The 15855-nt window shown below is 43.7% G+C and overlaps 2 protein-coding genes across 2 annotated transcripts; one reads left to right on the forward strand and one right to left on the reverse strand.

Annotated features, from left to right (window-relative positions):
- Positions 1-6185: 6185 nt before the first annotated feature.
- LOC125524984 (transcription factor VOZ1-like) lies at positions 6186-9741 on the forward strand. The gene is made up of 4 exons (XM_048690015.1): positions 6186-6540; positions 6632-6901; positions 8037-8541; positions 8633-9741. The coding sequence occupies exons 1-4, from the start codon at positions 6286-6288 to the stop codon at positions 9352-9354; spliced, it is 1752 nt and encodes a 583-aa protein (XP_048545972.1). The 5' UTR covers positions 6186-6285; the 3' UTR covers positions 9355-9741.
- Positions 9742-10709: 968 nt separating this feature from the next.
- LOC125524994 (eukaryotic translation initiation factor 2 subunit gamma-like) lies at positions 10710-15153 on the reverse strand. The gene is made up of 9 exons (XM_048690023.1): positions 14920-15153; positions 14337-14450; positions 13530-13591; positions 13024-13136; positions 12657-12759; positions 12077-12304; positions 11775-11993; positions 11426-11686; positions 10710-11344 (listed from the first exon to the last, which is right to left on the reverse strand). The coding sequence occupies exons 2-9, from the start codon at positions 14440-14442 to the stop codon at positions 11042-11044; spliced, it is 1395 nt and encodes a 464-aa protein (XP_048545980.1). The 5' UTR covers positions 14443-14450; positions 14920-15153; the 3' UTR covers positions 10710-11041.
- Positions 15154-15855: the final 702 nt, after the last annotated feature.

Here is a 15855-nt window from a genome sequence, read left to right on the forward strand (position 1 = left end):
TAATTTCCGTATTACAAGTTTATTATTTTTCCTGGAAACTTGGTCACATATAATGACACAATGCGAAGGTTTTCCAATTTTTTATTTTTTTTTAATTTTTTATGCCCGTTTGAAAATGCGGTCAAAACGGCGGGCTTGACCGTTCCTAGTTAGTGGTTGAATCTTGGAAAACTTTTGACGTTTCTCTGATTAAATAGATACTTATGTACCTATAAATTATTTTTGGAACTATGAGGCAGCTGCATTTCAAATTTGACCCGCTTCTAACTGAATCGGCGGAATTTGTCTTTTTCACCAGATGTGGATCAAAACTTTTTACACCCAACCATTTGGTCAATTGTGCATTAAATATGGCCTAGTATTTTAGAAAATTGATTTGGTCCAATTTTGCAACAAATATATGGTAGGTCCTTCACAAAAAACTCATTTTGGGCACTCAAAAAATGGAAAATGGTTTTTTCATGCAAAAAATAAAAACTCCCTTTGTCAACATTGTTTGCCATTCCAATATGCACCCTTGTGCACAATATGAGATCATTTGAACAAACTATGCCATGAATGTGGCCATAAGATTGATCATTTGGCTTGAAAGCCATTGATCTCCACACATGATAGCTCGTTTCTGAGAACATTTTTTTAAAATAATTGTCGTATTACAAGTTTGTTATTTTTCCTAGGAACCTGGCCACATATAATGACACAATGCGAAGGTTTTCTAATTTTTTTGATTTTTTTTCAATTTTTTATGCCCGTTTCAAAATGCGGTCAAAACGGCGGGAATGACCGTTCCTAGCTAGTGGTTGAATCTTGGAAATTTTTTGATGTTTCTCTGATTAAATAGATACTTATGTTCCTAGAAATTATTTTTGGAAAAAATAAAGAGCAAACTATGAGGCAGCTGCAGTTCAAATTTGATCCGCTTCCTCCTGAATCGACGGAAATTTATCTTTTTCACCAGAGGTGGATCGAATCTTTTGGCACCCAACCATTTTGTCAATTATGCATTAAATATGTCCTAATATTTTAAAAAATTAATTTGGTCCAAATTTGTAACAAGTATATGGTAGGTCCTTCACAAAAGAACTTATTTTGGACACTTGAAAAATGAAAAAATAATTTAAAAGAACTCATTTCTCATAACTCTTTAAAAAAATATTTGTCTTATTTCAATTTGTGATTATTCCTGAAAACTATAGTCAAATTTGCTGACACAAGAAGAAGTTTTTTTTTCAAATTTTCAGGTCATAATAAAATATATAACATGATTTAGCACCTTACTTTTAGTCAATTACGACCAATTTAAATGGTCAAAATATCATACATGTATACTGCGTTCTGATTGGTCCAGGGGCCTCTCACGCGGATCATGGATAAATCACCGTCCGATCCTCCTGGATCCAACGGCCCTCACCTCACGGTCTCACCCACCCACCACGAGCTACCCCTAAAAAAACCCACCACACACCACTCCTCTCTCTCCCCGCGCAGCGAACCCTAGCGCTCTCACCCTCTCCCTCCCTCTGGATCCACCGCCGCCGCACACAACTCCTCCTTCTGGATCCACTGCCGCTGCCCCCAACCCCACTCCCTCCCTCTGGATCTCGACGCGACGCCGCCCCCACCCCACTCCTCCGGCGTTCCCCACACACTGTCACCGCTCGGAGACCCCCACCCTCGCGGATCCAACGCGCCGACGCCTCCTCCGATCCAGATCGACACGCCCCTTCCGCCACCCCCGCCATCGCCGCCCTGACCACCCCCCTTCCGCCACCCCAGCCCGCTCCACCTAATCCACCGCTGCCCCCGACGCCATGGCGGACGCCAACAGCAGCAGCAACCCGCTGCTCGCCGACTTCTTCTTCCTGCCCTTCGACCGCGTGCACCCTCTCTCCCAGTCCCAGATCGACCCGGCGGCCAGGACCCACGCGAAGCGACGGAGATCGGCTGCGTCGCCCCGCCACCGCCTCCTTACTTCCTCCCTCGGGGCGCTCGAAGATCCCGTGCCTACTGCGCCTCCTCTGCTCCGACCTTCTCCAAGCCATCCATGGAGCTCCATCGTCAAGGTGCCTGATTCGTTTCGATTTTGATTTGCTTCTGCTTTTGTTTGTTGCTCAGTTCTGTACTGTTGGTGATGCCATGGTCCTCCCTTTCCATTGCTGCAGGATAAGAAGAAAAAACCCTAGCTAGGCCTGGAGGATGTGTTGGATTGGAAAACCACTCGAGCAGGGAGGAAGGAAGCAAGGAAGGTCACCATGGACCTCGCCCAACTCCCACCCTGCAGCTGTAGGTAACCCCCTCCCTCTCCCTGCCTTGTCAGACCTGAAGATGCAGTGTCTAAGATATTCAGTAATCTCCGCATCTGATTTGTGCAGTTTGTGCACATCTTGTCTGGTTGTCTAAAAGAATGGGGCGATGCTGCATGCAGGCACAGGAGAATAAGCCACGGGTGAGGAAGACTAAGGAGGAGCGGAGGGAGATGGTCGAGTCCTTCGTCGACACTTACTTCCCCCATATCTTTCCCCTCTCGCCTCAATTATAGTTTTGAATTTTGTGTGTGTAGGCATGTAGTTGCCAGTAGGATTTACTTCACACGTTTATTCTATTTCTTTCTTGGTGCCCTCTGTTTGTTATTAGGATTTATTTAGTTCACACACTTTTGCGGCTATTGGTAGTTTGTTTTGCAACCCTTTGCAGAAAGTTTGCATTGCAAGCCTACTTCTCTAGCGCATTGTTTCTTAGAATCATGATGCAACCTATATGTTCTATGATTTTGATGTTTTTTTTGTGGCGTGATCTAGACTACAATTATCCACTGCTCTTATTTTTGCAATTTGGTCTATATGATTGGAATGCAATGTTGATAAAGTGTGTCTTCCTCTTGAGCATCGTTTTGAGCAAATGTTCTATATAGAAGTTGCTGCCGCGGGTTCAATTTGTTTCGATTTGGCTGGGTATGAGTCCCCCTGTTGCAAGGTGATGACTTGTCTCTCCCTTTGTTCGTTTCGCTCTGGCCACGGTCAAGTGTTTGATTGGAGTATACGCGAGGATAATATGTCATGTATTTCATTAGACAAATAATACTGCCTGTATTTGCATGCTTGCAGGAATGTGTCAAATACTTGTTATGTACATGTAGTGGCACGAGAGTCAAGGTTTACTAGTGCTTGCCTTCTTGTGTTATCCGGACACATTGGTTAATCTACTTTTCTTGTGATTTCCCAATTCAATATCTAAGAAAAGAATCTATAGACTTTAATGAATTCAATGTATGATCCTGATGAGAATTATATGATATCTACCTGTTTTTATCCTTGACCAGTATCAATTGTGGTAGCTCTTAAGTGACACATACTTTTTCTCGCTCCGAGTTCCTAAGCATGGTGTTATATTTTTGTTAGCTAGAACATACAATCTTTGAATTTGCTGAACATTAGTAGCTAACTAAGTTGTGCCCCATTGATGTCTCAATTGTTACATTACATCTAAAAAAGTTAGCCTCAACTAACTGTGAGATTTAGAATGTTCAAATTCAGATCTTATGTTCTCAAACTGGACCGGCTTTGGGACTTATATATACACAAATCAGTACTGGAGTAGGTTTGTATGATCTCCTGTTAGTAAAATTACAACATAAATAACTTCCCATGTAGTTCTGCTATTTTTAGTTTGGGTTGAAGTGATTGGTAGGCCTAGTGGTTGTGCAATTTTGTGGTCCTATCCTGTATAATTTATATGCACACCTCATATGAATCTGTGATCATATCCAGTGAAATTTATATGCATGTTCCACTCCACTGTCTACACATTTACTTAGTAATACATACTTCTGCACTTCTGTTATGTTTCTCTCTTTGTTTGTATGAGGCGGCCAGGCTGCCCATTTTGTAGCAGTCTGCTTCCATAGTGTTTGTATGGAGTCGAGATGTACATAGACATGTTTTCTGAAAGTGTGACTGCACAGTATTGAGAAGTAATCAAGTTTCCTGTAGTTTTTACAGGAACCACGACCACCGGCTCAACGCCGACCCGACCGTCGTCATCACCTTGGAGGACGACGAGGACGCCGCAGGCGCAGTCGGCCCCGGCAGCGGCTTCCACCACTACCACGTCATCGTCACCTACCAAGTCCACGACGACGTCTGGTCCGTCGAGTCCTTCTGCAGCCGCTGCCACTGCTCCATCCACAGCTTGGGTGGGACTCGTCGGATCGGCCTCCTCATTTCCCATTTCAGGTAGTACATCCTTCTTGCTCGAATCTACTATTTGATCTGCCTGCACATCTCTCGCTCCGGCGCAGAATTGATGTGTTCTTCCTGGATTCTTGTGTAATGAGCTCTTCTTTTTTTAGTACTTCTGTAATGGTATTCAGAAATAAAATTCATATGTTTCTATATATGTTCTTTTAGATAAGTATGCCAATACATAACTAGTAATGTAAATGGTGTGACGCAGTTCTGAATATAAATGCAAATAGCTTGTGAATGTCAATCTCATGTATTAGGGTCCTGTTCTTGTAAACCTTATGTAAAGCTAAAATTCTTGCTGTGTGCAGGGCGGCTAGTGATGCAGCAAACCAAGCAGTAGCAGGCACACCAAGCAGCAACAGGGGGAGGGTGTCTCTCGAACGTCGCCGCTGCCACTCATTGCTACTGTCACTGATTAATGATGGATGATCGCCGTTAGTTTAGCTCGGCCACTGTTAGTTTAGCTCCTTGGTAGTCCCTCCATCTCTTGCAAGCGTGTAGAAATAGAAATGGTAGCTGTAGTCCCATGTAGTTGTAGTTCCTGTACTCGGTCTGCCCTTTGTTGCTTCATTTCTATGTTAATTCAGTCTCTGTTGAATGTATCTACTGTCTACTGTTGTGGCTATTGAAAGAAATGAAATGGTTTGGATACATACCTACATGCTGAGATGTAAGCTGGAATAGCCATCTGCCCTTGTGATGTCAACCTTCTAAATGCATGTTGTGGAGGCCCAAAATAGACTGGATTGTAAAAGGGCCGAGTCCCAAAAAATAAATGAATTATAGAAGGCTACATCCTAGAAAATAAAATGGGCCAGGCCCATGAACCCAACAAAAAACTGATGAAAAAAAACACAAATAGGCTGAATTAATGGGCTCGGCCCCATGTAAAACACCGAATCGGACCGGGTTGAATCTTGTCAGTGACCTTTTCAATTGGTCGCAATTTTGCCACGTCAGATTGCCACATCGGATCCGACGTGGCCTGTGCAGACAGTCAGTGACCAAAACAGAAGGTCATGGGTTCAACGACCTTTTATTTTGGTCGTAAACGTCGACGACCTTCTCACAGAGAAGGTCGCTAATTTTAGTTTACGACCGCCAGCTTTTGACCTTCTGTTTTTAGTCACAAAAAGGTCGCAAATGAAAAACTATGACCTTTCAGCGGCCAATAGTGAGGGTCACAAGTTGACATATTTTTTGTAGTATGTTCTCACAACTTAATCTATGACTTTCTTCTTCGTAGTCACTATTTTACAATTATTGCAATTTGTAAAATGGGTCCAAGCTAGCATTTTGCCAACCAAAACACCATAAAAAAAATGGTCGTGCCTATATTTAAAACACCATCAGATTACAAAACAAACCTTTTCAGGTGGAATTCCATCCCGCAAATGGCGTCAACTTGACTCAAGTTGATGTGCTCCGATGCAAATGGTGCCGGATGGATCGAGCGCAAGTGCTACCACACACTCATTCACGCGGGAGTGTCATTCTCATTTTACTAAACAACCAAAAAAACATAAACACAATATATGCTAATACTAAAGAAAAACAATTTTAGTTGTGCACATGCTTTGTACGAGGGTTCAAGTCCTAGACCAAACATTGGTGGTTGCAATATTTTTGGATTTATTTTAAGCTTGCGGTGATGTTCTTTCAGTTGGAGGGGGTGTTCCCGTCGAGTGCGAGGCGTTTATGATGACTTCATGAAATCTCAAGATCTCATGCCGGCTCAATCTCTCGAAGGTGCTTATAGGGATAGGGTGTGTGAACACGTTGTGTGTGCGCGTTCACAGGGAGTATGCTCGTGTATGTGAAAGACTTTGATTGTGCTCTATTCAAAAAATATGATGATGCAGTGCGGAAGGAAAGAGAGAGGGTGAGGGAGGAAGAACCTCAAAGGACCAAACATTTTCCAAAACTATAACATGGTAAAAATAAATTAAAGAAAGAAAACAATCGCCAACTCCAAAGGCGAATCGATCCCCCACTCCCAATCGCCGCAACCGCACCACTAGCGCTGCCCTGATCGGCACCGATGGCGGGCGATCCGACCGGCGGCGGCGGCGGCTCCGCGGCGGGCAAGGGTCCCCGCTCGTCGACGCGGCACCAGCAGTTCCGCGACCGCGCCAAGACCCGCGTGGACGACCTCCAGGAGATCTTCTCCGGCCTCCAGTCCGCCCGCAAGGAGAGCCGCTCCGCCGACGCCGCCGTCCTCGAGGAGCAGGTCCACCAGATGCTCCGCGAGTGGCGCGCCGAGCTCAGCGTCGCCTCCCCCGCCTCCTCCCTGCAGGTGCCTCTCCAAACCCTAGCCTTTCCTGTTCCCTCCCCTTACGTGTTCAGGGTTTGCTGTCTCTGACTTTTGTTCTCGTGCCGCGTTGCAGAACTCGCTGGGGAACAACCAGGGTGCCGCGGATCCGCCGTCGGAGACGCTGCGGCTGCTGCAGCTGGCGATTGAGGAGGAGGACGACGCCACCAGCAAGCTGGCGCAGCCGATGCAGCCCTCCCGGCAGGATGGTCATCAGAATCTCAACCCCGGACTGCAAGTACATGGGGGGACTGTGGATGGCGGCGCCGACGCGTCACAGCAGTCAATGGGTCATGGAATGCAGGGAGAAGTAGCCGATGTTGCTAATGCATTGTTCAGTGATCAGGTACCTCACCGTGATCCTTTTTGAATGGTTTAGTGGAATGGTATTTTTTTTGTGTGCCATCATCAGTCATGTGGATGAAATTGTGTGTTCGACTAGTATGACCTTCTTACTGACTAAATGTGTACTGTTAGTGGGGGTCAATCCTTGCCTAGTTGCCAGTTAGCTCCGGCATGGACTGAAGCATTCTGATGTGCTGTGTGATCCTTTGTAGTGTGCAAAAATTATCGTAGTGTAGAAATTGAGGTTTGGTGAGTAATTTTGTGTTAGCAGATACACTTATTGAAAAACTATATTGATTTTACTTCTATATCACTATATGTATGTGTACTCGGAGTACATGTGACAAAATTGTTCATTTTTTAACTGAACCAATATGTTTCGGTAGCAGTCGCACTCTTTGTTGGTGTGGACTACTTATGATCCTGTTATTGGTTTTGTCGGCCACTTCTTTTGTTGGAAAAAGCCAAGTGCTTGTATGCATTGTCCGTAGTTGACCTTGATAAATAATCAAAACTATAAAATAACCCTATAGTCCCACACCTTCGTATGAGATAATGACAAAGAGACTGGGGCGCTTCAGTATGCCATCGCAGCATAGAGAAATGGGTTGTTCTATTACGAGTAATGTGTTGCAGCATTATTTTTTCTAACCATCTGAGAAGCACAGGTCACAATAGTACAATTTATTCATTGGTTAACCCAATTATAAATTGGAATTAATGATGACCTTCGTAAGTTTAGATGGTGAGGCCTTGCTTGATGATTTTATATCTCCTTTGAAACAAGATTCGGTAGTTGTTTAAAGGTTTTAAGTTTCTGCTCCAAACTGGTCCTGTTGAATTTTAGTTTCTGAATTCTCTTCCTTTATTTGATTTCTCTTGTGTACCTTTTCATATGGTAATGAACACGTGTACATTTGATAATGCTTTTGTGGTCCTCCTTTTTGTTATTCTTTACAAAGCGTGCCTGCAAAATTGTTGAATCAATCAAAGTGCTCGTCAATGTGTTCATGTATGCTGTTGTTACTTGTCACTTGTCAGTATGTAACTTTTGGTCTGGTTATTGTAACTTAACTTTTCATGTTTTTTTTTCTACTCATAGCTTTAATGAGATTTTGTCATACCTTTGATTGCAGATGTACTATATAGACCATGAACTGAGTATTGATGATTTTCTTCATGGGTCAAACCCAGATGGCCTCAATAACCTGCAAGGGACTGGTCAGCCGGAACATCAACAGTTCAATCTGCCACTAGATCTGCAACATTCTAATAATTCATATGCTGATGCAAATAACTCTGTGCAAAGTACTGGAGATGTTTTTTTCCACATGTCAGACTTGCTCACAACAGTCGGCCCGTCGCCTTCTCAATATTTGGGGCCAAAATGTGCACTCTGGGATTGTGGTCGACCTGTGCGAGGATCAGAAGAGTGTCAAGACTACTGCAACCCGTATCATGCTGGTTTAGCTTTGAGTGATGATGGTCTTCTGGGGACAAGGCCTGTGATGCGGCCAAGGGGTATTGATTTGAAAGATGGGCCCCTATTTGATGCTCTTTGTGCAAAAGTCCAAGGAAAAAATGTTGGTATTCCTGTCTGTGAAGGGGCTGCAACGTCAAAATCACCTTGGAATGCACATGGTATGCTTGGTTATTAAGTGTTAGCATTTTGGGTGAACATTGATATCAGCAAATTCTTGTGCTAATTGTTGGTTCCCTGTTGTTTTTGCAGAACTTTTTGATCTTTCTCTTCTTGAGGGTGAATCTCTTAGGGAATGGTTATTCTTTGACAGACCAAGAAGGGCATTTGAGAGCGGCAACCGCAAGCAAAGGTCGTTGCCAGATTACAACGGCCGTGGATGGCATGAATCAAGGAAGCAAGTGATGAAGGACTTTGGGGGCCTGAAGAAATCCTATTACATGGACCCACAACCATCCAGCAACTATGAGTGGCACCTTTTCGAATATGAGATCAATGATTCTAACACTCTAGCCTTGTACCGGCTTGAGTTCAAGGCGTCTGATCCTAAAAGGAGTGTTAAATCAAAACTGGGCAGCAGTTCACTCAACGAAATCCAGCAGCAAATGGTCAAGCTTAGTGCAAACAGTCCGGTGGACAACAAGCGGGGTGCTAGGAGCAAGACAAAGGCTAGTCAAAAGGACACCAATGCGAATGCATATCCAGCTCTCAAGGCCACCAATCAAGCGGGTGCTTCAAATGCTTATGAAGCAGTGCCCCTCAACATCCCCAATCAGGCCAGTGCCCCCAGCGCTTACCAAACAGTGGCTCCCAACATCCCCAATCAGGACAGTACCTCGAATGCCTATGAAGATGCATCACAGGTGGACCCGATGTCATATCTGAATGAAAACGTTGTCTATGGACCTCATCTTCCATATGGTTACCCCGATGGAAAAGGCGACTTCTACTGGAACCCCAGTGGCGGCGCCTGAAGATGCAATATGCCAAGCTCATGAGCTGTAAGGCGTCTCAAGACAGATTGTAACAGTGTCAACTAAAATTTGGGGCTCAGCACCGTGGCCCTGCAGTTTTTCGTAAGTGTAGACATCTTGGATAGATACCATGTTTGGTGTGCTGTACTTTGACTGTAAAATATAGTCCGGTTCTTGCCTGTCGAGCTAAGATAGAGGATCTAGGTATCTGCTTCTTCAGAAGCTGATGCGGTTGGACCCTAGCAGCGGAGGATTCGCAAATTCAGTTGGGCTCTGTTTTTCTTCTTCTTTCCCTTAGATGTGTATATATCCTGAGAATGGTCGAGGATTCGTATGATTCGCGGAATCCCAGATTCACTTGCGTTTCACATGCAAGATTTGGTGACAGCTCCAACCATTCTCTTTTTTATTTTTTTTGAACACCAGTACAGACGCAAGTGCTCATACATACGTGCATACACTCGGGAAGCGGATTAGGAGCACTCGGGTGCTTCACCCCCCTATATTCAAAAATAATTTAATAATTCAAAAAAACGTCAAAAAAATCCTGAATATATTTTTGAACCAAATATGACTAGGTATTGTACTCATATAAAAAGTTTGGCCAATGAATGATTCTCGTTAACTTCGGGGCAAATAAGACAAATTTATGACGACAATATAGCATGAATAGTGCTTGTATCTAGCATTTTCTGAGAAATCTTTAACCCCGGATACAATAAAAGTCATTCCCTGTTTAATCTTTTTGTACGAGTGCAATACTTGGTCATATTTGATTCCGTAAAAAGTTTAGGGATTTTTTTACTTTTTTTGAATTACTAAATTATTTTTGAATATAGGGGGGCGTAGCACCCGAGAGCTCCTATGCATTTTCGCATACACTCGTCTCTATGAATGCACAACCTACCCCTATGAATGCACACCTGCACACCCTATCTCTATGAACGCATCGCCGGAAATCCTGAAATAAAGCCAGAAATAATGCGAGCTGATGCTACTTCTCTGTTTGAAGTTCGAAAGAAATCCAGAAATAATGCAAGCACCAGGACTTAGAACACCAGCAGCTGATGCTACTTCTCTGTTTGAAGTTCGAAAGAAATCCAGAAATAATGCAAGCACCAGCACTTGAACCCTAGCAGCTGATGCTACTTCTCTGTTCGAAAGAAATAAACGTTACCATGTGCTGGTGACTGGTAACTGGAATTTCTTTTCTTTTTCCAGGAAGAATACAGTATTTGTTCGCCTATAGTCAAACTTTCTCAAAACAAAATCTGTTGCCCAACTTTTCTAAAACAAAATCTGTTGTTTCCGATCGCATACTGCATGTTGGCAAGGAACAGCATTGCAGACAAAAAGAAAGCGAGTAAAATTTGGTTTAATCTTCTCAACGCAAGGCATAATGGAGTCAATGTGATAGACAAGATAATTAGGTAAATCTGAACCAAACTAGCAGGTTCCTCGCCTACTAACCACCACGATAACATGGCAAGTATAACATACCCTAAATTCCGACAAACAGAAAGAAGCAAACTAGTAGCGTAGATAAATCCAGCAAAGATGAGACTTTCAGACTCGTTATGTTTTCTCCTCCATCTCACAAAAATTGTACCTAGGAGCTCTCTGCCCTCCCACATTTCGCCTCTCTTGTTTCACAAGCTGCGGTTTTTCACTCGGATGGGGGTGTGCTTCAGAGCGGGCATGGTGGGACTTCGAGCGTCGCACCAGCTTGGATCTGGCCCCATCCGATGAGGCGCCAGTGCTTCTCGACACGGCGGCTCAGGGCCACCTTCTCGCCTTTGCTAGTGCAGACGGGCGCGGTGAGCTGGAGCTTGGCGAGATCGTTCTTCACGGCCACCACACGGGCGCCGGTGGACATGGATCCAATGTTAAGCATCAGGATCTCGCCCTTGGTGAGCTTGGAGACCTTCCCTGCCTTCTCTGTACCCTTCGTTCTCACACCCAGCAGCCTTCGGAGAAGGAAGAAGTTGATCTGCAGAGAAATGTCCAAGGATGTCATTAACGGCTATCACTTGTTTGGCCAAAATCATTAAGCAAGAAAGATTCGACAAACCTCAAGCTCCACGAATACGTCGGGAAGTGACCCGATTTCTCCTAGAACCTGGCCAACCAGCCTGTCGGCACGAGTCAAAGTTGGATCCATGGTGGTTCCCACACCGATAAGCCCTCCTGGCACAGCAAATTGGAGTTCATTCTGCTCTGCGTAGAGCGAGACGATCCTCGAATAGATTGGGGTGCATTTGATGTTGCCACTCTCATCCTTCATGACAATGCCAGGGCGAACTTCAATATTCTGGTTCACCCTGAGGACTCCCTGTAATAAGAATCGACATTCAGTTTATGTTTACAGCCAGAGCTCTCATGATCGAATTCTGTACCAGGACTGAGATCTGCATACATACCCTGAGGATGCTGCCACCTGCTACCCCACCCCTAATTTCATCAACCTCTGAACCAGGCTTGTTGACATCAAAGGAGCGAATAACAATCATGTTGGGAGGTGAAGTGAAGTTCCTTTCTGGAATGGGGATTTTCTTAATAATATATTCGCAGATCACATCAATGTTGTACTTCAGCTGTGCAGATATTGGCACCACAGGAGCACCTTCAGCTATAGTGCCCTGCACAGATGGTAGTAAAAAAGATCAAACCATGAAAGGGAATACATGTATTTATAACACGGGCAATAACACACAGTAGTGACCTGGATAAATTTTTGGATTGCTTCATGCTGGTTCATTGCTGCGCTTTCCTGGATAAGATCGATCTTATTCTGCAAAATTATGAGATGCTGGAGACGCATGATTTCAACAGCTGCAAGATGCTCGGATGTCTGGGGTTGTGGGCAGCTTTCATTTGCTGCTATCAAAAGCAAGGCTCCATCCATGATAGCTGCTCCATTAAGCATTGTAGCCATGAGAATGTCATGGCCCTGTTCAACAAGGTAGATATTGTAAATACATAAAACAATTATGTAATATCATATTCAAGTTCAACTAATGAAAAGAATATCTAATGATTGATCAGATAACTCTGATGACTTCCCAATTCATATAATAATTCAGTTGAATAATTGGGAATGCACTTATTAGTGTAAACAGCCATTATCATCTATGGTGATGCAAGGGAAACCTCACGATCATAATTGACAGCAAATAAAACTGTAGGGTGCAAAATGTTACTAATCACTTGGGTACGGCAAGAAATGATCAGTGTAAGCATTCATGTACTAGATCTGTAGAAGGGAACATTCATGACAGCAAAAGGGTAGGGCTTCGTCATACCGGGCAATCAACAAAGGAAACATGTCTCAGGAGCTTCATCCTGGTGTTTTCAAACCCAGGAACATCACAGGCAGGAGTATCTTCTTTTCCGCTTCCATAAGCCCTTTATATAATTGAAATAAAAGTCAAATAATGTAAAAGAGCTTAAAACCTTGTAAATCACATTGACTAATTTCTGAAGGTCAAGTTTGAGATTTCAATCATGAGTTTTACATTGTATTCACTAGAAAACAATCATGTGACATACAAGTTTAATAATTTATAGGAGTACAGAACAGTGCCCCCTGAAGTTCTTTGCTCTAAATTGTGAAGAGGCTGATAGTCATAGAAGCTAATCATGTAAAAAAAGATAAGAAATTCAGCATACTTGTAACACATTGGTCGTGGACATCTGTCATCCTCGCATTTATATATTTTTGCATTAGCATAGCCCAGCTTGATAGTGATGTTACGTTCAAGCTCATTCTTGAAGCGAACAGTCTACAAATCAAAACAAAGAAATCAGAAAACAAGAATAATAATAAAGAAATTCCATATGAAAAAGAATGTGCACATCAACATTCATCAGTTACTAATCATTCTAGAAATTATTGTAAAAAACAAAGGCAAAGAAGCATGAACTACAACAGTGCCATTACTCAAGCCAAGAAACTAGAGCACTTATATTTTTAATAGTAATTCCAAGACCAAACTTTTATCAGGTTTAAAGAAATCTGCAGTGCATTCCTAGCAAGTGCTAGGTTAGTTTACTCGTTCAAATACCAAAAGGCAATCTAAGCATGGCATATTTGAGTAGTATGGCAAACTCAGAAGAGCTACTGCTCAATGTGATAAGGCTTGGAAAGAAAATATGGCCACCGGAATGAATGATACCTGAACTCCAGATATAGCTTTCACAACAGTAGACTTTCCATGGGCCACATGACCAATTGTACCTGAGGTGTAACATGAAGATCGTAAATATTATGCCCCCGCATAAAGTCACCCAAAATTCAGATATGACCCAAATACCACAGAAAAATATAGATAAAAAAGCAAACAAGAGCAAGTGATGGTTCACAAATCAAAATTGCAAACAAAGTAACTTGTTATACTAATGAAAAGTTTGCTCCATCAAAGCCCCCAGGTATTAAGAGTTCCAATGACATTTTCCAAAACTGTGGATTTTGCATAGATATTTATTTAGTCTTAAATAAAAGACCCTTCATGTGCATCACTTAAGGTAACATGTGGTCCATCAGATTATCTTAATAATCGTATTGCTTCCCCCATGCACTCACAAAAGGATTAAGCGCAACCAAAAAGCAACGTCAGACTTCAGTATGGTGGAAATGCTTAAACAGGTGCATAAAGAGAAAAGATAATGGTTCCAACATGTAACTGTCTATGTATCAGAGGAAAAGATAACGGTTCCAACATGTAATTATCTATGTATCAGAAAAATAAGGGGCATCATGCAAAAGACACTCCAGTCTGAATAATATGTGTAAAATAAGCATCACCAGCAAACATATGACAGTAAATAGGAACCATTCCACAGTGAATTGCACCACACTAAACGCGCAGAGCTCATTAGCTAACGAGGGACAATCCACATAGCTTGTAATGCTGTACGCCTATGAATTCTCCACACTGATTACTACTTGACATTAAACATTGCCAAAAGGATGGTATCAGTACCAATGTTGATGGTCGCTTGGCGCGAGATGACTTCGGGTGACAGCGGGTGGAGCTTGGTGACATCAAGCTTGGTTAGGTCCTGCTCCATCAATCCTCGGCGTGCCATGATTGAAACTGAAAAGGAAAAAATTGATAAATAGGGTTATCAGCTTGCCTCTTCTACTCCTGTTCACTTACGCAAAGACCAATTGCAGGGAAATAGAACACGTGCTATCTCCAGCAGTCGGAACTGCAACAGACAGTACACTGATCCAAAAGGTCAACCAGAGTCTAAAATCTGACTCAAAGATGAATTGCTAATCTGATGTCACGATAGCCACTATCTACCACACACCATACAGAAGCACATCAAGCAACCGAACTAGTAGCAGCAGCCAATTCACACTAGCAGGAGCATTGGCTGTACCAACAAAACCATACTAAGCATTGACAGTGCCAGTACCATACAAAATTGTTTCACTGGCAGCCACCAGTCCAAACTAGCAATTCACACTAGAGCGATAACGCACGGGAGAGGAGGCAGAGAGATGTGGAGAAGAGTGTTGGTGGAGACGGGACGAGAAGAGAGAGCTGAGGAACTCACCGGCGTCTGGCGGCGAGGGCGGGGCGGAGTCGGGGGACGGCGGCGAGGGACGTGGAGGGCTCGGGCTCGAGCGGCTAGGGGCGTTGCGGAGGCGGCGGAGAGAGCCGGCGGCGAGGGCGTGGGGCGGAGTTGGAGGAGGGAGAAAGCCGGCGGCGCGCTTGGGTGGGGTGGGGGAAAACCTAACAGAGGAGCCGAGCGAGCGTGAGAGGGGAGAGGGGCCAAAGCGAGCGGGGCGAGAGAGGATGATGCGAGTTGGGGGCTCGGTGGCGGATTCGCTGTAATTTTGGGTTCGGATAGGGGCAGAGCCATGAAGCGAATCGTTTTTGTTTGCTCAGCTGACGGGCCGGCTACGCTACCTATTTCTCAAGCGTGTCTCGAAAATTAACAGGGTAAGTTTGTTTTCCCCTACAAAAATTGTTTTCCTTAAAAATGTAGGCTCTGTTTGTTCTTTCCTTTATAATTTTCCTGTGAAGATGAATCAATCAAGAATCGAAAATTGATGTTTGTCTTTGGTGGATGGATCCTGTCCTTGTTCGCCTACGTCTATGTGTCTGCAGGTTGGATCCTTTCGATCTAGCCTTCTTTTCAACGGTGGTGGTTGCTGTTCTGGTCTTAACACGACGACTTTCCGACTATTTACTACAACAATGTTTTCCCGACTCCAAAGAGGAAGGGGTAATGGTGGCGGCGCACCTTCGGCTCGCTCCAGTGCTTGTAGTCGTCGCTAGGTGGTCAACGGACATGTATGTAATTCTTACTTCTGGTGTTCTTTGTACTAGACAATTGATGGACATATCGTAAGTTTTCTAACAAAAGGCTATGCCATGTAAGAAAAAGCAATGTCGTGCCACTGTCTATCATGGTGTGTCCAAAAGCATTGACCATGCGCTACGAAGTTTACATAGTAACAAAGGTTTTGTGGTTAATACACATGGA

This window comes from Triticum urartu, chromosome 1, assembly GCF_003073215.2.
Source record: "Triticum urartu cultivar G1812 chromosome 1, Tu2.1, whole genome shotgun sequence".
Lineage (NCBI taxonomy): Eukaryota > Viridiplantae > Streptophyta > Magnoliopsida > Poales > Poaceae > Triticum > Triticum urartu.

What these genes read in the sequence shown, in the direction of transcription:
- LOC125524994 (XM_048690023.1), bottom strand. Translation starts at nt 14,442, where the DNA reads ATGGCACGCCGAGGATTGATGGAGCAGGACCTAACCAAGCTTGATGTC. An exon ending in AAGCTATATCTGGAGTTCAG is followed by an intron (nt 13,137 to 13,529) that starts GTATCATTCATT and finishes TTTGATTTGTAG; the next exon opens with ACTGTTCGCTTCAAGAATGA. An exon ending in TTTCCTTTGTTGATTGCCCG is followed by an intron (nt 12,305 to 12,656) that starts GTATGACGAAGC and finishes CTTGTTGAACAG; the next exon opens with GGCCATGACATTCTCATGGC.
- LOC125524984 (XM_048690015.1), top strand. Translation starts at nt 6,286, where the DNA reads ATGGCGGGCGATCCGACCGGCGGCGGCGGCGGCTCCGCGGCGGGCAAG. An exon ending in CCCCCGCCTCCTCCCTGCAG is followed by an intron (nt 6,541 to 6,631) that starts GTGCCTCTCCAA and finishes GCCGCGTTGCAG; the next exon opens with AACTCGCTGGGGAACAACCA. An exon ending in ATGCATTGTTCAGTGATCAG is followed by an intron (nt 6,902 to 8,036) that starts GTACCTCACCGT and finishes CTTTGATTGCAG; the next exon opens with ATGTACTATATAGACCATGA.